At 47.2% G+C, this 25,338-nt stretch overlaps 1 protein-coding gene across 2 annotated transcripts in view; it reads left to right on the forward strand.

Moving 5' to 3' along the window:
* The first annotated feature begins 1,753 nt into the window (after nt 1-1,753).
* NISCH (nischarin) overlaps nt 1,754-25,338 on the forward strand; it is a 34,992-nt gene continuing 11,407 nt past the window's right edge. Inside the window, exons 1-14 of one of the 2 annotated variants that reach the window (XM_006876026.1) lie at nt 1,754-1,982; nt 4,174-4,257; nt 4,944-5,126; nt 15,779-15,827; nt 16,660-16,823; nt 17,143-17,238; nt 18,566-18,661; nt 20,237-20,389; nt 21,041-21,109; nt 21,590-21,775; nt 21,950-22,078; nt 23,371-23,484; nt 23,769-23,880; nt 24,403-24,422. In XM_006876026.1, the coding sequence (XP_006876088.1) occupies nt 1,890-1,982; nt 4,174-4,257; nt 4,944-5,126; nt 15,779-15,827; nt 16,660-16,823; nt 17,143-17,238; nt 18,566-18,661; nt 20,237-20,389; nt 21,041-21,109; nt 21,590-21,775; nt 21,950-22,078; nt 23,371-23,484; nt 23,769-23,880; nt 24,403-24,422 (1,548 nt within the window). In that variant the 5' untranslated portion in view covers nt 1,754-1,889. Of the gene's footprint in view, nt 1,983-4,173; nt 4,258-4,943; nt 5,127-15,778; nt 15,828-16,659; nt 16,824-17,142; nt 17,239-18,565; nt 18,662-20,236; nt 20,390-21,040; nt 21,110-21,589; nt 21,776-21,949; nt 22,079-23,370; nt 23,485-23,768; nt 23,881-24,402; nt 24,423-25,338 lie in introns of those variants that run through there. The other variant, XM_006876025.1, reaches the window with a different exon arrangement.

Here is a 25,338-nt window from a genome sequence, read left to right on the forward strand (position 1 = left end):
TAAGACTCCAGTCACCACTCAGCAAAACTAAGGCAACTGACCATGATGTCACCTGAGACTATGGTTCCTGCCATGCCCCCAGTGTTTCTTGAATGAATGAAAACATAAGCCCTAGAGAGGAGCTGCTAAGAAGCAGGCCCCAAATTAGGAGGTTACATACATCAGCTAGCTCAACCTCTTAACCAATTTTGTTGTTGTTGTTACGTGTCGTTGAGTCGGTTCTGACTCATAGCGACCCTGTACAGGGTTTCCGAGGCTGGAAATCTTTATGGGAGCAGAAAGCCTCATCTTTCTCCCGCGGAACAGCTGGTAGTTTTGAACTGCTGACCTTGTGACTCACAGCCCGATTCATAACTACTACGCTACCAGAGCTCTTTAGGGAAGTGTTATTAACCCCATTTTCCAGGTAAGGAAACTGAGGCTCTCGGAGTGGTGGTAACTTGCCCAAGGTCTGATTGACTAGGCAGCACCTGTCTTAAGCCGGACCTCACTGGAGTAGAGGCAGTATGCAAGGAGAGGCAGAGGGTGTCATCTGCAAGTGTCAGGGCCCTGCCAAGAGAAGCCTTGAATGCCAAGCTCAGAGTATGGTCCTATGAAGCTGGTGAAGGAAGGAGGCGTTGACCTCCCTTAGGGCATGTTGGTCTGAAGTGCTTCATCTAGTGGTACCAGAGAAGATCCTCCCGACCTCCCTTCTGTCCAGGAAAAGCAGTACCAGTTTTGGACTTGGGTCTGCTGCACAAAGTTAACCAACAAACACAGATACCTGTGCCAGATTGCTCCCTCTTTACTCTCCAGATGGGTTGATGCCTTCTTCTTCCAGGTCTGTCTTCCCCTGGGTTAGGGCTGTTTCTCTGAGTCTGATCTCTCCCATTACAGCAATGAAACTCCTGGAGCCCGGACCAGTCAGTCTACCCTCTCGTTTTTTTAGCAGGTCACCTGAGTGTCTTTTGCCCAACGACCAGCACATATCTTCCCCTCATTCTCCCCCTCCCGGCCTTCATTCAAAGAACCCTGTTTCTGCATCCCATACTTTCATGCCAGAAACTGCTTGGATTAGCCCACTCAATTCTCCCGAGATGGGAGGAGAGACAGAGACGTCAATGAGTCTTGGAGACGTTTAGAACTCGCCTAGAGTCACCCTGCCCCTTCTCAGGCTCTATGCGAGTGTCTAAGGAGCTCTGGTAGCGTAGTGGTTACCAATTGCAAGATCTGGTAGCGTTGCCATTTGCAAGATCAGCAGTTCGAAACTACCAGCTGTCCGGGGGGAGAAAGATGAGGCTTTCTGCTCCCGTAAAGATTTACAGCCTCGGAAACCCTGTACAGAGTCGCTATGAATCGGAACCGACTCCACGACACTTAACAACAACATGCTAGTGTCTAGCCTGAACCGGCGCTTGCTCTAATTCTCTCAAGCAATGAGCCCAATAACCAGAAGAGATGCGATTATTGCCTTCCCAGAAGGGGAAACTGAAGCTAGGAGGCGCAGTGACTTGATACGATTAGCATGGAAGTCACGGAACCTTGTGTCCTCCTTCGCCCTGGGCTGAGGGACGGCGCTCAGACGTACCCTCGGCCCCGGCCTCAGTTTCCCTCATAGCCTTAGGAAGAGCGCAGATCTGGATGGGCGGTGCCACCCGGGTACAGATTACGCAATCGAACTGCCTGAGCAATGTGCGCACGCGCACAGTTTGAGGCTGCGGGAGGAGCAGAGCAGGGCGGAGCCGGACCGGGGCGGGGCGAAGAGACAGAAGGCGGTGGGGCCAAGATGGCGGCGCTGCGTTCGGCCCGGGCGGGGGGCGGTGGGCGCCGGGGGGCGGTGGGGCGCTGACCCCGCCCCCTGCTGCTGCTGCCAGTCTGCACCGGGCGGCGGCGGCTGTGGAACCTGAAACATGGCGGCAACGCGCAGCTTCGGGCCCGAGCGGGAGGCCGAGCCGGTCAAGCAAGCGCGCGTCGTGGGCTCCGAGCTCGTGGACACTTACACGGTGCTGGGGGCCGGGGCACCCGAACGGGGGGTGATGTCTAGAACCCGGAGTCGGGGGCACTGAGGAGAAGAGCCGGGCCCCACAGGGCAGGAAGGAAAGGATAGAAGGATCTGCAATTGCGTGGAGGGGGTTCGGGATCGGGCAGTCTGGGGAAGGGGGTTTGGACCCCACTCATCCGGAAGGGGGGTAGTGGGGCGATACCCCGGGAGGTTTGGAAAAGGGATACACGATTGGAAAATGAGGCTCGGGTTTGGGGAATCCTGGGGAGGGGCCCCAGAATAGGGCGGAGGCCCTCCTAGAGCTTTCAGAGCTGAAGGGGAGCACCAGCCTCGACTGCGGTGATAGGGATTCCGGCAGGAAAGGAACTGGGCCGGGGAGTGTCTGGTTAGGGTAATCTGCCGAAGGGGTCTGATCACTGCAGGTCTTAAAGAAGGGGGGCGGGTCCTTGAGCTGTGGAGTCTAGGATGGGGGTTGAGATCTGTGATGAGATGTAAAGAGGAATCTGGGTGTTCGAAGCCCTGCGGTTGAGCGGAGATGAGAATGGGGGAGGGTTGGGTCCTGAAATGGGAATTGAGACTCAGTGATGAAGCAAAGGACCCTTTGAGCTGCTGTGAGAGGAAGGTAGTGAGCCAGGCATCTTAGGGCGGGCTTGGGCGCGTGAACACACACACACAATTCAAGGCTATGGGTGAGGTGGAGGACGAAAAATGGGGGGTTCCAGACAGAGATGTAATTCCTTGGGTATGTAGGCCTGGTAGGTTGACTGGGTCTGGTCTTGGGGTGGGTACGCACTAAGCACCTCTCAGCCTCCTGTCCTTTGTTCCCAGAGGGTGAGGAGTGGGTGGGGGCACTGGACCCTGCCTTCTCATCTTTGCCTTGCCCAATCCTAACCCCCTCCTGGGGGGCATTCTTTGGGCTCTTTCAGCTTTCTTGAAGGCAGGCAAAGGGAAGAGGGGCTGGGGGCGGATCCTTGAGCAACAGGCTCCAGCCCTGGAGAAATGGCTGCTCCTCCCTGCTGGAGGCTTCAGCTGAGCTGTTATTTCTCCTCCCCCTTCCCTGCTGCAGAGAGGGGTGGAAACTAGGACCTGGAGGCCTGCTCCAGGTGAGGTGTGATGGGTAAGGTCTCTGAGCTGATGGTTGACAGCCTGGAGGGTCAGCTCCAAAATCTCTTGGGCCCATCAGCCTATGTTCTGGTGACATTGAGTGGTTCCTCTGGATGAGTGTGGAGGAAAGTAGTGATGCAGGCTGACCCTACCTCACCTGTCACTGGGTGTGCTGAGCTGGATATTATTAACCTGTTTTTGTGTGCCTGAACCCCTGCTACATGTCAGACCCTGCACAAGGCACTCACATGCAGCACCCTGTTTGATCCTTTGACTAGTTGCCATCCAGCTGATTCTGACTCCTGGCCGCCCCATGTCATTAGAACTGGGCTTCACAGGGTTTTCAGTGAGTGATTTTTCAGCAGATCCATTCTTCTGAGACACCTCTGGGTAGATGAATACCCCCAGCCTTGTGGCTAGCCCAGGGAAACCATTTGATCCTTACACCTAACAAATTTTAAATGAGGAAAACTGAGGCTCCGAGAGGTTAAGTCTCTTGCTTACCTCCCAACCGCTAGGAAATGGCAGAACCAGATTTGGAGCCCCCCGTCTTCCTTGACTCCAAAGCTCATGTCCTTAATCACTAAGTCACTTCTACCACTGTTAGAGCTTCAGGCCCCATCACTACCTCCCCATATCAGCTTCTTATTGCCCAGACTCCTGAGTCAGCAACATAAACCACAGCCATGAACCAGTTTAAAAAGTTGGGGGGGAAAATTGCTTACAGAATATAGTTAGGGTCCCTGGAAGTAAGTGCAGCAGAAAAGCTAGCTCTGCCAGACCTGGCCATGCTCTTCCTCCTTTAGAAGGGGCGGTCTTGCCTGAAACTCAACTTGGATTGAGCTTTGAGTTACCTAGAGACAAGAGGTGAAAGGTAGCTGGCCAAGATGGAGTCACCTTTACCATTCCTCACTGATGGACAGAGCCACAGGCTTGTCCATGTGCCTGCCAACGCCAGGGCTAGGGCTCTGTAGGGGGAGTCTGAGAGGAGACATTGCTGCTCAGCAAGGTTCAGGTGCAGAGGGGAGGGAAAGGTCCTTGCAGCTGGTTGGCTCCCTGTTACAAGGGCTGTTGGTTTTCCATTTTAGGTTTATATCATCCAGGTCACTGATGGCAACCACGAGTGGACAGTCAAGCACCGTTATAGCAATTTCCATGACCTGCACGAAAAGGTAACCCTTAGGAGCCAGGGGCCTGTATCTCTAGGACTTGGGGCCTTTTGGGCCAAGTTTCCATTGTGCCACACAGTAGTTTTGGGATAAAACAGGCTCTGTGCCTGTAGTTTATTTCTTTAATAAACCAATTTATTGGCAAAAGAGCTGGTGGATCTGAGGAGATCTCAGTGTATGGGAAGCATGTTTGAACTTCATTTTTCAGATTGCCAATCCTACTTGGGTGTGAGATGCCAGGGCAGTTCCCCAGGGAAGAGACAGGTTTGAACTTGTCCCATCTAACTAGAGCTGTTCCTGAGCCTGCACTTTAATATCTGGCTGTGATTTTGATTTTGGGGAGAGCTGCCTTTCTCTGGGTCCTTTATAGCATGAGTCTTAAAGACAAGCTACCACCCTCACTGGTTTTCCTTGGTAGTTTGGAAGATGGTGATTTTAGGGACTCTGAGGTGTTAACTTTTCAAGATGTCTCCAGAATTTCTAGATGGAGCCCTTCATCTGGAATTTTGTTGGTATGTCTAATGCTAATTGAATTTTGAAGGAACCAAATTCCAGATGCTCAGTTTGATCACTGGGCCCAGTCGTGCTGCTGAGAAGGACTGTGGAAGTTGTGCAAGACTGTGTGCCAAAGTCTTGCACAGACCCAGAGCCTCTTGGCCTGTGGTTGACGGTCTTATGTTTTCTTACAGCTTGTTGCAGAGAGGAAGATTGATAAAAATCTGCTACCACCCAAAAAGATCATTGGGAAAAACTCAAGAAGCTTGGTGGAGAAGAGGGAGAAGGATCTGGAGGTCTACCTCCAGACACTCCTGGCCACCTTCCCCAGTGTGGCCCCCAGAGTGCTGGCCCATTTCTTGCATTTTCACTTCTATGTAAGTTCTGCTGTGGAGTTTTCTCCTTTATCTGCAAACCCACCCCCTCACCCTCCAAAATACAAGCTAGCAAACCAATGTAGACCTCAGCTTTGAGGAGAAGTAGGCTGGAGTTTGACCCTGATGTTTCAAGATGGAGGAGCATCACTCAGGTTGGGGACAGGATGTTCCTCCATACGTTTGCCTTCAATATGGCCACACAGAGGTTTTCCTTCATCACAAAGCAAAACATTTGTTTAGCAAAAAACGGTTTGTAGGTATTTAAACCAGTGGTGCTATAACAAATACCCCAGGTTGATGACTTTAACAAACCAAAATTTATTCTCTCACCACTTAAGAGGCTAGAAGGCCACGTTCAGAGTGCTGACTCTAGGGGAGGAAGGCTTGTTTCTCACTCTGTTGGTTCTAAGGAAAGCTACTTGTTTCCTTGAAACATCTGTAGGCCCCACATTCCTTGGAGCTCTCCCTGCATCATTCGTCCCCTAAATGTAGGAGCTTCACAGTAAAGGGACCCCAGGTCCAAAGGATGCACTCTACCCAGCTCTTTCTGGGTAGCAGTAGGTCCCCATTTCGCTACTCATTTTGTCTCCTTTTATCTCTTGTAAGGTAAAAGATGTTGGGCCACATACCTGGGAAACTCCCCTACACTGAATCAGAGTTGTGATGGGATTAAGGGTATTGCAGCCCACCCTTAAACCTCTGTTTATCGCATGTAGGTCACATCTCTGGGAGTTATCACACAACTGCCACATTGTGTCATTACATAACTGCCACAGAACTGAGAATCATGACCCAGCCAAGTTGACACATACTTTGAGGGAACACAGTTCCATCTGTGACAACTAGGTTTCTCTACAAATGGACAGAGCTAGATTCCGGATGAGTTAGAAACAGAGCTTACACCCGACATCGAAGATTGCTATTGAGTTGTTGGTTTGCAACCTGAGACTTAAGGGATGGGATCAGTCTTGGTGGCAGAATATTGCCATCTAGGGGCATGTAGTCAGACTTCCCACTGCCTGAGTACTGAGGCCAGAGCCTTTCCTCCAAGGGGAGTGAGTTTCATAGAGTGACTCTGCACTGCCTTCTAGGTAGAGAGACAACTTTCATAGGTAACTGATAGCAAAGTGATTTTGTCAGGAAACATCAATGGCAATTTGTCAAGTGTGAAATGAAATGAAATAAAATCAGACAACTGCCAAAAGGAAAGAGGTACAAAAATAGTCATCCCAGAATTGTTTCCAGTAGTAATATGCTGAAGGCAATCCAGATGTCCAATAGGAGGAAGTTTTGTTGTTTTTTTTTAAGAAGGGTTTTCTTGTTCTGACTCATAGCAACCCTGTGTAGGGTTTCTAAGGAGCGGTTGGTGGGTTTGAACCCCTGACCTTGCGGTTCAAACTGACATTGCAGTCCAGCGCATTATCCTTCAATTGCATATCATGCTGTCAGGAGAATGCCAGTGTAGCTGTGGGGAAATCCATGCATTACTATATGGAAAAGACGAATCATAAAACCACATGTCGAATATGGTCCTATTCTAAAAAATGTTTATATGAATATGCTTGCCTCATAAAATTATAGAATGTTCCACACCAAAGTTATCTAACCTGCCATTAAGTCGATTCCAACTCATATTGATCCTATAGGACAAAATAGGACTGCCCCATATGGTTTCTCAGGCTGTAATACACTGAACCACAAGGTCACCCGTTCAAATTCACCAGCCCCTCCTTGGAAACCCTATGTAGGTCGCTATGGATTGGAACTGACTCGATGGTACTTAACAACAATCTTTACAGAAGCAGACTGCCACATCTTTTGCCCCTGAAACACCTGGTAGGTTCAAACTACCAAACTTCCAGTTACTAGCTTGTTATTAGCCAAGTGTTTAACTGCTGTGCCACCAGGCCTCCTATACCAAAGGGGTGGGAAAAGTTATTTCTGGATGAAGGATTTTCAGATAATTGACAATTAGTTGTCTTCTCTTTATGCGATAACTATAGGAGAGAATTCCACTCCCTTCCGAGGCTCAACTTTAGGAAAGGACCTGTGAGTTAAGGTCTTTGTGTTTAAAATACACATCTAACCCTTTCTTAGAGCATTACTAGAACCAGGAAAAGTAGTGGCAGACAGCAATAGCTTTATTTTAAACATCTGTAAAATATTTTCTTTCCTTAAATGAGAAAAAAAAGTTTACATTCCTTACTCAGATCTTTCAGATGTCCCTTGTTGTCATTGTTAAGTGCCATTGAGTTGGTTTCAACTCCTTGTGACCCTGTACAGTGTTTCCGAGGAGCGCTGATGAGCTTTAACTGCCAACCTTGTTCAAATTGACCTTGTGGTTCAAACCAACTTTGCAGTCCAGCTCATTAATCTGGAGGGCCACACCAGAACTCCTTTACTGGTTAATGTTTTAAGGAATACTGAATTTTAAGAAAGGTTTGATTCGCAGATTAAGATGAAACTTGGTAAGTGTCCCTTTGAAAGTGTAATTCATTACTTAGGAACTGGCTCTTTGAGGAGAGAAAGTCTCCGTGGCTGCCTCAGGTTTGCCCAGCTGTGAGCATGGAAAGACCTGAACTGTTTTTCTAAGAGAGGTTTGACTGCAGTGGGCCCAGGGATGATTATTGGCCTGCTAACCATAAGGAGCTCTGGTAGTGTAGTGGTTACAAATCGGACTGTGAACCGCAAGGTCAGCAGTTTGAAACTACCAGCTGTTCCACGGGAGAAAAATGAGGCTTTCTGCTCCCATAAAGATTTACGGCCTTGGAAACCCTGCACAGGGTCGCTATGAGTCAGAATCGACTCCATGTCACATAACAGCAACCACAAGATAAGTGGTTCAAACCCACCAGCTGCTCCACAGAGAACTATGAGACTGTCTGCTCCCATAAAGATTTATAATCTATGGAAGTGAAGTAGACTTGATGGTAGTGGGTTTGGTTTACATTTAATCTACTGCTTAGAACAGTTTGGATATATTTGAGGTTACTGTTTTAAGTAGGCATATGAATTATGAAAAATGCAAAAATTTTAAAAAGTGACCAGTCCATCATTAAATTAAGTCAGGATTTCTCAACTTCAGCACTATTCACATTATAGGCTGGGTAATTCCTTGTGGGGTTCTATGCTGTGCATATATCCTGGTGTGGCAATGAGAGTTAATGCACTGGACTGCAAAGTCAGTGTGAACCGCAAGGTTGGCAGTTCAAGTTCACCAGCTGCTCCTTGAAAACCGTATACAGGGTCACTATGGATTGGAACTGACTTGACAACAACATCCTGTGCATTAAAGAATGTTTAGCAGCATCTCTGGCTTCTACCCACTAGGGCAGTAGTACCCCCAACCCAGTCAGAAAACCAAAATTATGACCTCAGAGATTGTCTGATATCTCCCTGAGAGGCAAAATTGCACTGTTGAGAACCACTGAATTAGATATTGAAATTGACTTGAATGAATAGATAAATAAAATAGTTGTTGAGTCCTGGTGTGGTTCTGCATTATCAATAAGCACTCGACTGCTGGCTGCAAGGTCAGCAATTCAAACCCACCAGTTGCTCTTTGGAAACTCTATACACAGTCGTTATGAGTCGGAATCAACTCAGTGGCTCTTAACAACAACAGAAGATTTGTCAGCCTTTTCTACAGGCTGGGAGCTTTAGATGTTTCTGTTAACCTTTGCCCCATCGGTGTTCTTTCCGAAATGGTTCTACATGTACTCTACCTCTTGTGGGGCTGGCATTGGATGAGGTTAATTCAGGGAGCCTGGTTTGCTTGTGGTGTGGAATTATTTTTTTAACTGTTAAAATTTTTTTTTTTAATGTTTTATTGTGAATTATGTGATAGTTTACATGGGAGAACATTAGCTTTACATTCATCCTATCATATCATTTTACTGCCATGGTTACAATCCCCTCCATGCATCATCAACCAACCAAAGGGTATACCATGCAAGCCTGCCCCCCAGTCATCAGCACACAGCCCCTCTCTGTCTCTGGGTCTAGAGTCCCTAGCCACTCCATCTCTCCACATCATTGTCTCTGTGGCTAACTGTTAATTTTTCTTGAGCTATAACTCACATGCTGTAAAATTTCCCTCTCAGAGTATGTAATTCAGAGGTTTTTCACCTATTCACAAAGCTATGAAAGCTTCCCCAGCTATCCACTCCAGAACATTTTCATCACCCTAAAAAGAAACTCATTTTCGTTAACAATCATTATCTACCCCGGCAACCACTAATCTACGTTTCTGTGTGCTTCTTGATAATAGGCTTTGCCTATTGCGAACATTTTTATTAATGGAATCATACAATATATGACCTTTTGTGATTGATTTCTTTCATGTAGTATGTTTTTAAGATCCATCCATGATTAGTACTCCAGTCCTTTTTATGGCTGAATGATCTCCCATTGTATGTACATACCACAGTTTGTTTATCTAAACATCAGTTGTTGGTCATTTAGTTTGTTTCACTTTTGGGCTACAATAATATATATTTTACACTAATGCTGTGAACATTAGTGTAAAAGTGTTTTGTGTGGAATTTCTTTCATTTCTCTTGAGTGTATACCTAGTAGTGGAATTGCTGGGTTATATAATAACTCCGGAGACCTTGTGGTACTGTAAAAAATAAAGCACTGCATTGCTAACTGCAAGCTCGGTGGTTCAAACCCACCAGTTACTCCTTGGAAAGCCTATATGGGATCATTATGATCATGTCAGAACCAACTCCACTGCACTTAAAAACAACAATGTAACTCTGTGTTTAACCTTTTAAGGAACTATCATCAGTTTTCCAAAGCTGCTGCATCATTTTGCATTTCTACCAGCAACGTGAGAATTCACTTTTCTCTCCATTTTCGTCAACATTTGTTATTATCTATCTGTTTGATTGTAGACATCCTTGCTGGTTGTTGTTAAGTGCTGCCCAGTTGTTTCCGACTCCTAGTGACCCTGTATAGGGTTTCCAAGAGGCAGCTGGTGGGTTTGAACTGCTGACTTTATGGTTCACAGTCCAGTGTTGAACTTACAGCGCCATACCAGGAGTGCATAGTCATCCTAGTGGGAGTGAAATGATACCTCATTGTGGTTTTGATGTGCATTTCCCTATTGACCAATGATGTTGAACAGTTTTTCATGTGCTTCATTGGTCATTTGTCTATATTTTTGGAGAAATAACCACTTCATGTTTTTCATCTGATTTTTAAAATTTTGGTTTTTAATTTTAGTGCTTTACATTTTCTGGATTTTATTCTTTTAGCAGAGATTTGATTTGCAATTACTTCCTCCCACCCTGTGGGTTGTCTTTTCACACTTTGATAGTGTTCTTTGAAGCAAAATTTGGTGAAGTTCAAATTATCGATTTTTTTTTTTTTCCCTTTGGTTCCTTAAAATTTTAAAGTTTTCATGTCTGAGAAACCATTGCCTAATCCAAGAGCACAAAGATTTGTACCTGAATCTTCTCCTAAAAGTTTTGTAGTTTTAGTCTCTTACAGGTAAGTCTTAGATCCATTTCGAGTTGATTTTTGTGTGTGGTGTGAGGTGGGATCCAACTACATTCTTTGACAGTGGTTTCTAATGTGGTTACACACTGAGTATGTCATGTGACATGAGAGGGCATCCTGCAGCACGGGGCCTGTTGCTGTGCTGTGTCTACTTGGACAGCTGTGCCCTGATCCTACTGGACCCACAGTAGCAGATCCCATCCCAGAACCCCAGCAGACCTTTTTGGGGCAGGACATATAACATGTAAAGCCAAGTTTTATCTTCTAGCCTTCTGCTTCCTGACAGTTAATTCCAGCTTAATCATTTAACTTCTCTGTGCCCTAGTTCATCTCCTTTGAACAAGAGTAATGTTCAGGGGCCCTTGTGATGATTGCAGGAGACCATGGCTCAGAAGAGCAATAGAAAGGTGATGGGGCTCATGAGGGGCCAGCTAAATACTGTGCTTGTCCTGGTTAAAAAAAAAAAAAAGACACTTGGCTCGCTTGTTGGTATTTATATCATTTTCTTATTGAAGCCAATTGGCCAGAACAAAAAAGCTTTTTGAAATTTGAAATCAGGAGCTGTGATTGACCAATTGCCACCTTACATCAGACTTAACATCCTTAATTTGCATTGGTTAGTAAGTACTGAGGCTGTAAATGATAATAGGATTTTTGTTGTTTGTTGTTCCAATTTGCAGTCTTGGATCCCTCAGTGGGGAATTTTTGCTTCAAGTTGAACCACATATAAGATATTCCAGAGTCATACTTGAATGCCTCAGCATAGACATGAAATAAAAATTAGACAAGGATCCCAGCACTTAGCTACTTGGTAAAGGCTGCAGTGACAGATAATTGAGTTCCTTGTTAATGCCCCACCAAAAAAGTAGAAGCTTCAGGAACTGGCGTCAGGTTCTTAATTAGGCATCTGTGCTGTGGGACACACTTGATTGTGGGACTGTCCAAACTCAGAGCTCAGTCAGAGTGGAAGTTGTGAGCTACAGTCCAATCAATCCATGGTGTGTTTGTACAAACTCAAACTGATGCCCCCTGCCCATGGCTGCACACAAACACATGATGCTGGTATGTGTGTATTGGAGGAAGGCTGACCATTTGGTTTATAATACATTTGAAGGAGAGTTATAGTTTTTAAATATAACTAATCATTTCTTTTGGTGGGGAGGATTTTTAATTGAGATGTAAAGTGTATTTTGTTTTTAAAGTTTTTATTGTGAATTGAGTGATAGTTTACATGGGAGAACATGGGTTTTACACTATTGTTTCATTGCAATGATTGCAATCTCCTCCACGCATCATCATTCAACAGTATTGCTTCTGTTCTCTCTGTTTTTGTTTCTTTTTGGGGGGGTGGGGAATGTACACAAAAACACTCAGGAATATATAATAATTTAAACAACCAAAGAGCATATTCAGCAAGCCTGCCACCTGGCCGCCAGCACTCAGTCCCTCTCTTTCCATGAATCTAGAGTCCTCAACTGCTCTCCCTCTCTCCATGTCCTCATCTCTGTCTCTATCTCTGGTGTCACTGCTTCTCTGGATAGGGTCCCATATTCCACTCGTGCTCTTCTCCCTTGATGGTCCTAGGGTCCTCTGTTTCTGGACTGTAAGATTAACTACTCCCCTGTTTTTGTTACAAAACTTATACCTTTACAAGTGTGACAGTCACAATTAGTCATGATAATGTACTCACTATTGGATCATAAGAATCTTATCCCCATCTCTTTGCACCAGACCCATCTAGACAAAAAAAACAACAACTGTTCAGTAGGAGCTCTACCTTCCCCCCACCGCACGCTCTTAAACTAAACGCTCTCTTGAAAACTTGTAAGCGAGTCACTTCGTGCCATTAACGCCCCCTCATTTTAGGTAGCCAATGTCTAAGTTGCCCATCTCTATCTACCCTGTACACAGAGGGGATAAAATGTGTTTTTTAAAAATGCACCGTAATTTAAGACACTTGTGACACCCTGAAGCACAGAGACCCCAGCCTTGGTTTCTGTAGGGATTCAAGTCCCTCTGCGTGAGTAGGATGGGGTGGGGTATGTGGGGAGTCACTCCCTCTACAGGTGATCTCCTGGGAGATCTCCCTCTACAGGGATCTGCTCCGGAATGGGGTGGGGGTACAGACTCTGTACACATTTACTTATAAGGGTGTCTCCCTCTACAGGGATCTGCTCCGGAATGGGGTGGGGGTACAGACTCTGTACACATTTACTTATAAGCCCATAGTTTAACCAGACCCCTCTCTGAGGAAGCTCACAAAATCTCTCTGGTTTGGGGGCTGAAGCCTTTCATTGTTTCCAGCTGACTTGAGTTGCTCAAGTTAAAGATTTCACCTGGGAAAGAGTAGTTACCTGTTGCAGCTGTTAAGTGTTGCAGCAATATGCAATTGGTTTCTTGTGCCCCAAGAGCCATGGATAAGAAATTGTTACACAGTTTGCTGTTTAGAATCCTCAAAAGTGAAAACATGATTTTTGCCTAGCTTGAGTCCTTGGTCTTCGTATCTCTTAACTGTCTGTGTATTTTGGGGGTATTCTGACTCTGCTTAGAGGGGCTGCTGTCTAGGGTGAGTTTTCTCCACGCTGACACCAGTTTCCTAACAGAATGCAACCTTGAAGCTGAGGATTGTTAGGTACTGATCACTGGGCAGGGGTGTCCTATGCTTTCGTCAGTATTGGAGCCACTCAGGGCTCGGGCCTGGGGGCCTGGGAGCTGCAACCCCATAGTGCTCAGGAATCTTATCTTACAGGCAGTTTTGACTACTAGGAGGACTGGGAAGGGCAAGTTTATGGACAGGGCTTCAATCTCATGACCCAGAGAAGCCAGCCTTTGTGGGTCATTCCAAGTTCTACCTAAACTTTAGTTCTTCACAGCTGCCAAGGAAAATATAAATAAGTTCAAGTTGTTGCAAGAGACTGAAGTTCAACTTCAGAATGAACCGATAACCTCCTAGCCTCCTGTGCCTGATCACAGAATCCCTTTCCTGCTAGAGCCTGCCTTCTCTCTCAGACCACCGTTTAACATTTAGCTCACATCTCTGCCACACTGAGCTCTTTAAAGAAAGGGTATCTGCTCATTTTGTTTCCTTTGGCTTTCTTTTCATTTAGGGTGAGGACAACAGAGCTATTCTCATGCCATATATAAGGGGTTTTCAAAAAGCTCATGTATCTTTTTTTTCTTTACCTTTTAATTCCATTTTTCCACTAACTTTTTGAAGCCCTCATGCAATCATATAAATAGAATCTCAAGCCAATTAAAGAAATAAACATATTTTTAAAAAGATACCATAAAGTACCACAAGAAAGCTCCTTACAAGAAAATTAGGAGAATATTTTTATAATCTTAGAGTGGGGCAGAGGCCTCAGGATCACGAAAGAATCACAGATACAACAACATAAGCTTGAAAAGCCAGCCAAGGTCCAGAAAATCACCGCCAAAAAAAATAAAAGGCTTTTTGCAGACTGTATGCCTTTTTGGGATAGAAACCATTGAAATATTTATTATATATAAAAGGTTATAAAAAAGAGAACAAACAACCAAAGAGAAAAACAGGAAAAGAACACTCTGTCTCTTGTAATTGATTAGTACCTTTTGAACCCAATTGACATGTGAGTTGCATGCACTGATGTCCCTGTGAGTTTTGAGGGCAATTGTGCAGCCTCCATCTGGACTTGTTTACGAAGGAAGGCCTGTTCACTGCCACCTTGGGGGCCCTGCAGCCCCACGATTACATCACAGCAGTGATGAGGCCGTTGGTTATGTACAAAGAGAAAGGCCTTAGGGCCAAGTGGTTGAGAGAGCAGCTTTACTATTTCCAATCCTTTTGCCTTTGAGTCAACTCTGATTCATGACTTGTGTCAGAGTAGAACCCTACCTGCTTCACAGGGGTTTCTTTTTTTTTTTTTCCTTTGTGATGTGAGAGTTATCGAGCAAATTGGTTTTCCATCCAACAACCCATACACATTTTTATTTGTGTCATTGATTTCAATCCCCACAATATAACAACGTTCCTCTTACTTGTTTTTCCCTTTTCCATACTTCTTTCCTAACCTTCCTGCATAGTGGTTACAAATCGGGCTGCGAACCGCAAAGTCAGCAGCTAGAAACTACCAGCTGTTCCGCGGGAGAAAGATGAGGCTTTTTGCGTCTGTAAAGATTTACAACCTCGGAAACCTGTACAGGGTCACTGTGAGCTGGAACCGACTCCAGGGCACATGACCTTCCTGCCTTCTGAGCTTTATCCCTGAGCCAGTGCTACTGCCCTCTTGATCTCATATGACTGATTGTTCTAAGAAGTGCAAACCTTCCTGGTGTTACTGTTTACCTTCTGGGGCCTCCCTGTCATTTGGCTGAAAGTTGAACCACAAGAGACTCCATAGGGTTTTCAGTGGCTAGTTTTTTGGGAATAGATTGTCGTGCCTTTCTTTAAGGTGCCCCTGGGTAGACTTGAACCTCTGACTTTTTAGTTAGCAGCCAAGTCTATTTACCCATTCATAGCATCCAGGGACTCCTTGCTATTTTCTAGTCATGTGACATTGGAAACTTATAGCATCTCTTCACCTCGGTTTGTTCATCTGTGAAGTGCAGTTCTTTGTGTGGGTGTGGAGAGGGAATTGAATGTGCTGGGGCATACCCAGTGTACAGACCAACCCTGCACGAAGTAACAGCCCTGCACACAAGCTGTTAGGTTTGTCCTTGGCATGCCTCGTACATCATGCCATTTTAAAAGGATAGCCTCGTTTTCCACCTCTATCTTGTAACCCCAGTATTGAGCCTTACTGTTGCAGAACTGGAACAAGCACAGGATAAGAGCAAGTTTTGCTTACCCGAGACAGATTTGGAAGTTTACTGAAAGTGAAAATGACCACTCTTAGGAGGTCCTTCATCCCACCGAGAGAAACAGGATGTCCTCCCTGTGACTCCCACTCTCAGGGCCAGTTTTGGGGACTCCTGGATTCCCAACTAGCCCTTGGCTTGGCCAAGCTCTGCCTGCCTCCTGAGCGTACATGCTCTCAGCCAATGTCTGCTCACTTGGACTTGGTCTGAGTTCATCGTAGGTGTACTCTAGGGAGTAAATAGCAGGCCAAGCATAGATCCCACAGACCTTGGCAGGTGGACTTTCTAATCGCAGGCTTTGTTCTCTGCAGGAGGTAAATGGCATCACTGCAGCGCTGGCTGAGGAGCTCTTTGACAAAGGTACGTGGTCAGAAGCCCGTAGATCACTGGGTACAACTTGCCCAGTCCTACTAGATGGTCAGAGGCCCAGGTTGCAGCACATCACTCCATCTATTACGGTTTGCCAAGCCTCCCTGGTGCTCCCCAGATCCTGGTTCATGGGCAAGCCTCCCTGCCCTATAGGAATCCTGGTAAGGAATTATAGTCCTTCACCTAGATCCATTCCAAAACCCAGTGGGGGAGTTCAGGAAGGTGAATAGTGTGCTGCCCTTTAGGTAGCAAATAGAAGCCGACTCTGACTGTGGTTCCAAAAATCGTAGTCGCTCAGGTGTTAGTTAGTCCCTTGTGGTCCAGCCTTGTGCCCTGTATTTTGCTGTCTTCTCCCAGGAGTCATAGGCACAGATGTGGATACTGAGTATGGTGCTCAGTAGCTGCTTGAGAGCATGTGGTTGGAAGAAGCAGCCCTAGGACTGAATGGTAGAACCACGCCTGCCCACAGCCACCTGCACTCTGCTGGCATATGTATTGGGACTGCCCCTAACCTCACAGCATCTGTTGCCGCCACGTAGATCTGCCATAAAACAGAAGCTGCTCCTCAGCCATGTTGCAGCTCAGTGTTCTCAGACCTTGACGCACTCTCATCTCCTGGGACCCCCCAGCCACACTTTCCCATATGAGCACATAACACGTGTAGGATCTGCCCCATCCCCGTGTGAGCTCTGGAAGGCAGCTGGTCCTGTGTGTTCAGGGCCATGACTTTGTTGACCTGGTGCAGTGCACGTAATAGGTGCTTGCTAATTGCTGGTTGAGGGTTGGCAGATAGATACTCAACTTGAGAACGATGGCTTTGCAGGAGAGCAGCTTCTGGGGGCCGGCGAGGTCTTCGTCATTGGGCCATTGCAGCTCTATGCAGTCACTGAGCAGCTGCAGCAGGGGAAACCCACATGCGCCAGTGGAGACGCCAAGACTGACCTTGGGCACATTCTGGACTTCACTTGTCGCCTTAAATACCTTAAGGTAAAGCCACAGCCCAAGTGGGTGGACGTGCAGCCTGCTGAGGGCCTGGCAGTGTAGGGAATGAGAGATGGCCGTAGGGACAGGGTGGACCTCTAAGAAAGGAAAGACACCTTTGGTGTTCTTGGACTTGTGTTTCTGACTCTGAGCATTAGGGGGCAGTCTTTGCTTTGAACCTGGCCTTCAAGTTGTCCTTGCTGACTGGAAGAGAGTGGGGACGTGTGCCCTCTGGGCCGCACATCAGTGCAGCAATGTCTTGGAGGCAGGGATGGGGGAGTGTTTGCAGCAGTAGGCCTAATTCAAGCCATATTTGTGGTCGTAGGTTTCTGGCACAGAAGGACCTTTTGGGACCAGCAACATTCAGGAGCAGCTCCTGCCTTTCGATCTGTCGATATTCAAATCTCTTCTCCAGGTGGAGGTAAGGCCCGGGCCGTTGGAGTGCAGGCGGGCCTGAATTCTGCTTGTGACTCTCTTGTGACTTGGACTGTTTTGCATTTTGGTGTCCAGCTTTCATCAGAAGTACTGGTGTGTTTGTGTTGGTAATGTGTGATAGCTCCTGTACAAGTAGTTAGGCCCATTTGGGAGTAAAGGACCAGGGACCTCTGCTGGTCTTCACTGTATCTTTATGCCTAGGCCTGGGTAGTAGGAGGTGTTGACGCAGGACAGAGCATGAGCGCTCAGCTCCTTCTGGGCCTCCTTCATGGGACGAGGAGCTGTATTTTGAGTTGAAATCCTAGGAAGTTATCCTAAGGATCAAGCCAGGAAAACTCCAAGTCTTAATTTCCCAAGACAGAACAACAGAGGGCTTTTGGGGCTCTCTACCTTCTGGTAGCCTTAGCAAAAAAATCTTATTGCTAGCATTGATTGTAATGGCAATTTTGTTCCCACTTTTTTAATGAAAGGAGATTCCTTAGTGAATAATAATAATAAAATGTCTGAAAGCGTCTATTCTTTGAGTATGACTTTTTGACTGACTCCTGCATCCCTTGACCAATGTATGTTCCTTGACTGGATCTTCCCAAGAGCCCTGTGAAGTGGGCACTTTTATTCCTTTTTTACTGTTAAGGAAACGGGCTTAGAGCAGTAAGGCCATCTGGCCAGGATCATGTGGTTAGTGCAGGAAAAGCTTCATTATTGAGATTTGAATTCAGCTAAATCTGACTTCAGAGCCCTGAGTCATTCTTCCTGCAATATGTTAGATTTGTCTCAGAGAACTCGAAAACCACTTCCTTAGATGGACACTTGTGTGTTTATTGGCCACGGCTGGTCTAGTAAGGGCTGGAGAGTTCAATGAAAGCCAGGCGGAGGCTCCATGGGTCTGAATCTGTGGGTGTGTATCACAAAACAGGTGGCTTATGGGAGGTGCTATGGCCTAGACCGGGTCGCTTGTCCTCCCCAGAAGACAGGTGAACTCAGTGAAACAGTGATCAGGTGGCCCCTTGCTCTCTAGCTCTGGTCTTCATGGCCTCTACTTTTTGTCCACCTGCCAAGTCCCAAGCAGCCCTTGCAGAGAAAGTGGTTCATTATAAGTCTGAGAAAACCAGATGTTTTTCTTACTAGACATTTCAGATGACTATTGAGTCATCTGTCAAACTGGATGAAAAAAAGAGACCTAGGTTTTGAGTTGTCTCCCCCTTCTAAGGACTGGCCCACTAGTTGTTGTATGGGTTAATGAATGTCTGCTTCCCGGGATTTCTGATGGAGCAAGGATGTCATTGCTGAGACGTAATTGTTCCTTGTTCCAGATAAGTCACTGTGATGCTAAGCACATCCGAGGGCTGGTTGCGTCAAAGCCCACCTTAGCCACTATGAGCGTCCGCTTCTCAGCAACCTCAATGAAGGTGAGTGCCAGTTGTTCTTGCTTAGGGCTGCTTCTGAGGATCAGGGTCCCTCGGTCAAAGTCCCCTCCACCCAGGATGGGTATGGACACTGTTGCTTTATATCTGTAGTTGTCCCTCCGGGCAGCTACTTGCTCATATAGGATACCTCACACTTGATAGCCCTGGGGATGCACTAGTCTCTATCCAAACCAACTTTTGTCAGCCACACATTTTAAGGATTTAATTTTTAAAATGGCGCTAGTTTTTGATGATCGTAGTTTTTAATGTTAACCACTAGGTGACAGCAGCACATTTATTGTGTAGACGGATGTAAATAAATGTTCACTGACTCAGCACTCACTTATATCTTCTCATCTGCGAACTTGAGTTAGAACAGATGAGGCTGCACAATATTGTTTGTATGTGAACAACAGAAATAATTTGCATTGAAAGTGTAAGAAGTTCCTTTTATTTTTTTAACTTCTTAGTAATGTTAAAAATTATTTTCCACATATAAATGTATAGTGACTTAACTTTTAGGACTTGCAGTTTCTAATCAAGATTTAGTTTGTGTGAAAACTTCCTCTTGAGGCTACTGTTTAAAAGAAGAGAGCTTGTATCTTGTTTATAGAGACCCTCCCTGAAGCTGACATGATCCAGTGAGAAAGGAGAGGCTTGTGGGCAAGGAAAGTGGAAACAAGGAGGCTGGCTTCTCCCTCCACGCCCATAATGCTCTTCATTGTGATCCGTATCTTAGGATCTGATTGATTTCACTCTGTGAAACCAGAAGCAGTAGCTGTGGAATCAACACTGTTGCCCAGTGACCCCATGGTGACCCCGGACTGTTTTGTTGTTGTTTTGTTGTTGAATATATACACAGTAACAGATACACCAATTCAGCCATTTCTACATATGCGATTCCAATTCAGTAACATTGATTGCATTCTTGGAATTGTGCGATCATCCTCATCCTCCTTTTTGGAGTTGTTCATCCCCTATTGACATAAACTCACTGTCTCCTAAGCCTCTTAGCTAATTTGTCAAGTTAATGTTGTGATCCACAGGGTTTTTAATGGCTGGTATATTTTTGGAAGTAAATTGCCTAGCTTTCCTACACCTCTGGGTGGACTTGAACCTCCCTCCTGTCAGCTAGCAGCCAAGAACATTTACCATTTGTACCACCCAGACACTCCTAACCCTGTGAAGTAACAGTTAAAAGTGCCTGCTGTTTGCAGTGGGGGCTAGCATTGCCAGCTTGGAAAGCACAGTTGCTTGGAAACACCATGAATTCTGACCTTCAGCCTCAATGATTTAAAGCTCAAAAAGGCATCACTCCATAGCGAAAGGCCCTTACAGGTTTGAAAATCATTTGCTCCTGAAGCGGAGCCAGAACAGATTCCAAGTGGCTGTTATGTTGCTGAGCTTTTCCGTTATTTCACAATTGGTTAAAGACATACAAACCAAAGGCCCGTTTTAATGCAACCCTTCCACATGCTAAATATGCTGAAGTCCTTCCTTAAATTTTGCAATGATTGTGTTCCCAGCGAGTGTTGCGTGAGGGCCTCAGTGTGGGGCTCAACAGATGTTCTTACACAGGAAGTCCTTGTTCCTGAAGCATCGGAATTTGATGAGTGGGAACCTGAAGGCACAGCCCTGGAATGCCCTGTGACTGCTGTCATTCCCACATGGCAGACACTGACCACTCTGGACCTAAGCCACAACAGCATCTCCAAGATCGACGAGTCTGTGGTACGCTCTTCTGGCATCAAGTGCCAGGGGTATCTCTGACCTGACCAAACTCTGAGGTTTGGGAGTTAACTTGGCTTCTTCTGAAACGAGAACAGATAACTGAGGTCCAATGCTCTGTGCCTATACTTTTTAAAGTTGATTTCAAATGATGTTATTTGAAGTTGGTGAGGCAACCAAATTAAGCATTTCAAATGCATGTACATTTGATAGAGAAACATAAAGTAGGTGATGAAATGTACTCCTAAATAGAAGTGTAAAAATCATTCCATAGATGATCGCTTTGCTTGTATTTGAGTGATGTCCAGATGGGGCTTGGGGTGTGATTCCTGCATCTCTGCTTCTCTGTGGGTGTGATGAGGTTGAAGAAGATGGAAGCCTTTTGCTATCTGGGACTTTGCCATTTTTCCTAGCAAGTGTTCAGTGAAATCTGACTAGTGCTGATTACTGGAGCCCCTGCATGTCCTTTAGCTGTACTGTCAGTTGGGTTGGCAGGAGGCATCACATCAGTGAGCAACTGAGCCAGCCAGCTTGGGAGTCTGTAGTGAGGAGGGGAGAGTGAGCGGCTCTGCCCCCCACCTGTGGACCGCACAGGGTCAGCAGTAACATCACAGGTCCTAGAGTAACATCCTGCATGGTTTTCTCTTTCACAAGAAACTGATTCCAAAGATTGAATTCCTGGATCTGAGCCACAATGACGTGCTGGTCGTGGACAATCTGCAGGTAATATCCTTGGAGACCAGTGATGCCTGAGGGCTTCTCACAAGGCCCTGTTCACCTGAGAGCTCAGCCTTGGGAAGTTAGTCATACCCCAGGGGTTTATTCTCAGAGATACCTAGAAATTGGGTGGGTGCACTAAGAGTTTGTAGGTGCAGAAGGTGCTGCTTTCCCTCTAGGGTCCCTTGACTGTTTGCTCTAGCTTCAGAGAATTAGTGGAGTGAATGCAAAGCAGGCATGATGGAGAGAATTCATCTCCGATGGAAATGGACAGCTTCATATTCATAGCTCTCCCCTAACTATGGACTTTGCTGCTTCTGCAGAGGGAGAAGAGGGCTTCCCTTCCAAATGCCCATCCAGGTTAATGAAACGGATGTCCAAAATTGGTTATTTAGGGTTAAGAGGCCCATCCCACCATTAGCATCCCTCCCATTTCTTTGGAGACTTGATCTCAGTCCTCTGACCCTGTTCTCAATACTGCCGTAGCACCTGTACAACCTCATCCACCTGGACCTGTCCTACAACAAACTGTCATCCTTGGAAGGGGTTCATACCAAACTAGGCAACATCAAGACCCTGAACCTGGCAGGCAACCTCCTGGACAGCTTGAGTGGCCTCCACAAGCTCTACTCTCTGGTCAACCTGGATCTCAGCGACAACAGAATCGAACAGGTGAGTCACTCACATCCCACGAGGCTCTCAGGGCTTCTGGGCTTTCTGTGCCTTGCTATGATCCTTTTAAAGAAGAAAGTTAAGCTTCATTTCCCTTAAAAGAGGCCATCAAAAGTGTTGTGGTGTTGAAGTATTGAAAGAGGGACCAAGGGGAATGGTGCTCGTGCCTTGCAGATGGAGGAGGTCAGGAGCATAGGCAGCCTCCCGTGTCTGGAGCATGTGTCCCTGCTGAACAACCCTCTGAGCATCATCCCTGACTACCGGACCAAAGTGCTCGCCCAGTTCGGGGAGCGGGCCTCCGAGGTAAGCCACCACTCTGGGTACTCTGGACTAGATTCGTCAAGAGAGACTTCATTTCCTTCAAGAGACACTTCAGTGTCTGGACCAAGCCCATGCTTGCCTTCTAGAGATTTCCTCTTAAGTGGGATCATGCAGTATTTGTCCTGGGAGTATGTCTTTAGCTGGCTTCTGTTATCAGAGCTAGAGTGATGGCCATTGTTCTCCCCTTTCCTGCATCAGAAGGGCATCCCTGTTCAGTTCTGGGAAATCCAGGGCCTCTACCAGAAGAAGCACCCTTGCTTCTCCCACCCCCTCTTATTGAGGATGCTCCCCAGCAGGTTACCCTCTGTGAGCTCTGTCAGAGCTTTAGGCTCGGGGAGGTCTCTGCCCAACAGACACAGGCTAAGATTGTGGAGGAACTGTCTTTAACTTTTTTAAAAAAGAAGCATTGTTTATTATAGTCAAGGGTGAGACAGAAAGTATTGGAAATAACCCAGTTTCCTGGGTAACTTATGGGTGATGAAGCCTGAGCTGAAATGTGTCCATGTTTGCCAATGTCAGCCAGCCTGGTGTTTCCTGCCTGCTGGATGCATCTGGCCGCCTACTACCAGGCCATCTGAATAGGTGCTTCACCAGGTTCACCCCATCTCCTTAGCCTCATGTAGGCTGTCTTCCATCCTCTGACCAGCCCTTGGAGTGTCTGTTCTCCCCAAATTGCAGACCAGGAGACACATGCGAGTCCATTTGGATCTCATCCCCTTACCCCACCCATCTTTTCAAACCCAGAGTCCTCTTCCTCCACATTGTCACCAGGCAGCCTTCATCTGCTGTGTCCTTTCCTTCCAAGCTCCAGAATTTGGAAGGCCCCCAGGCCATATGAAGCACTCTTCTCTAGACCTTGGTTCCCTCCTTCCCCCACTGCCTTTTCCTGCCTTTGCTCTACTGCTCCCTGCCTCCTGGGCCTTGGCCCCCTGATTCTCCTGCCCAGAGGCCCTCCCCTTGCCCTTTGATGATCTGAGTGCTGCTTGTAATTGGAGGCTTAGTTCAAGGCAGTACCTTCCCCTAGCCCCAGTCATCCCTGAGCCTTCTCACAGGACCCGAGCCCTATTGCCTTCCCATCCTAGAGCCCTAAAGATGAACCTGGCAGTGTGGTACCAGGACTGCTCCAGGAGCTTCTGGGGGCACGTAAGCCTGTCTTCAGACTCCTGGATCCTCGTACGACTTGGTCCCAACCCAACACCCAAACCTTGCCAAAGCCCCTGCCATCCTTTGCTGCCAGCTCCCATGCTGATAGCCATTGGGTTTGCTCTCTATAGGTGTGTCTGGACAATACAGTGACCACAGAGAAGGAACTGGACACCGTGGAAGTGCTGAAAGCAATTCAGAAAGCCAAGGAGGTCAAGTCCAAACTGAGCAACTCAGATAAGAAGGTGGGTTTATGTGGGCAGTGGTGGGGAGTAGGTTGAGAGCCAGCCAAGGGAGAAGCTGGGAATGGGCTCCTAGGGGCCACTGAGTCCTGGCTGCATCACTCCCTGGCTGCACAACCTTGGGCAAGCCACGTGGAGCTGCTGGGATGATTGGGCTGGTCATCTTCATCACCACCTATGCTTGTGAGAGCCCTTGCACTCCTCCCTTCATAACCCTGGCCATGTTGCATTCTGTTCTTCCTGAACTTACTCTTCTCTCTGGAGCTGACTCGAGCACTCCTCCTCAGGTCAGCGAGGACTCCCGGCTCTCAGCTGCCCTCTGTGTCAAACCCAGCAGCTCCCCCCCGACCATGGCTCCCACCTCTGCCTCCTTGCCTCAGCCCATCCTCTCCAACCAAGGTAATCGTGTATGTGTCTAGCTGCCTGCTTATGCCCCCTTGCTGAGCTGGGGTTGGGAGAGAGATGCTGGCACCTCATCCTATTAGGATTCACACCCAGGGAAGGCATGGTGCCCCCTGCAGGCCTGGCAGATGGTGAGAGGCACCTGGCCTGATTTCAGCTCTGCTCTTGGCTTAGCTAGGACCCCTGGTTACTTTGATGCCCACTCCCAGCTCCTCTAGGGTACTACAGGGTGCCTTCTGGCTCATAAGGATCCCCAGCCCTCACAGGCAATGTGAACAGGGTGGTTACTTTCTTGTGACTCTACCAAGTCCAGAGCCTGAGCTCTCCAAGAGGAGTTTTTTGTTTTTTTGTTAATCATTGCTGCTCCTCTGTGGTGGCTTTTTTGGTATGAGTCTGCCCCAAAACACTGCATATGGGGCCGCAGTGGGCTGTCTGTGTCCCTATGGACTCGTGGAAGACCAGTCCCTTTGATCTGCCCACTGTCTTAGCATTTTCAAAGAGCTTTCACCTCTGAACCAGGCATCCTCGGAGATGAGTGAGTGAAGCAGGTCCCATGGGAGTGTCTGCCGGCCCGGCCCCCACGGAAGAGGGGAGGGTGTGCCGTCCCGAGTGGAGCCGAGGCTCGGGCCACACAGGAAAGAACGCCGCCCGCCCAGGCTCCTGGAGATGCAGAACTTGGTGTGAGGTCTTGGGAAAGCCATTTGACCCTGTGATTTAAGAGCCAGAGAAACATTCCCACCCCTTGGCCTGATAGCCCCAGTGGTGGGGACTTTATCTCAGAGGGATATGGGAAGGGAACAAAATGCTCATGGGCAGCATGATTTATGCTAGCAGAGCTTGGCATGTGACACACACTGGAGGACCAAAGGGAGATTAAGCCATGGTACAAAATACTCTCCTGCTGTTCCAGTCTCAGAGAGGAAGGCTGGGTAGGAGCAGATGTGCTTCCCCGAAGCTGGAAAGTGGATGCAGAGCCCGGGTTCTGACCATAAGATGCTAAAGAGAAATCACAGGAGCGGAGTGGTGATGTCAGGTGTCAGAGTGATTCTACATTTCCTTGTGTCATACTCTTGACTGAAACTTTGGTTTTGTTTTTTTCTTTTTTGCATCTTGGAGCTTTGTATCACTAGTATACATTGTAGGGGGGCCTACCCTTCACCGGGCCCCCACATCTCTGTGCTTTCCTCTCACAGCACTGGAGTCAGTGGAGGGACAATGTGTTAGGGCTAGGTTCTCAGGTTCAAGGACCCAGCTGATTCTCAGTCAGCATTTGGTGGGTGAGTGAGTGAGTGAGTGAACGACCATGTGGGAAACACTGGTTGAGAGTGGACCTTGGGCGGGCAGACTGAGTGATGTGTCCACTCCCAGGCCACAGCCCCCTCCCCCTTTGCCCTAATCCCCCCGACACTCCACAGAATAGGTAACTGCAGTCTGTTTCCCCTTTCCAAATCACCG

Source organism: Chrysochloris asiatica, unplaced genomic scaffold (genome assembly GCF_000296735.1).
Source record: "Chrysochloris asiatica unplaced genomic scaffold, ChrAsi1.0 scaffold00350, whole genome shotgun sequence".
Classification (NCBI taxonomy): domain Eukaryota; kingdom Metazoa; phylum Chordata; class Mammalia; order Afrosoricida; family Chrysochloridae; genus Chrysochloris; species Chrysochloris asiatica.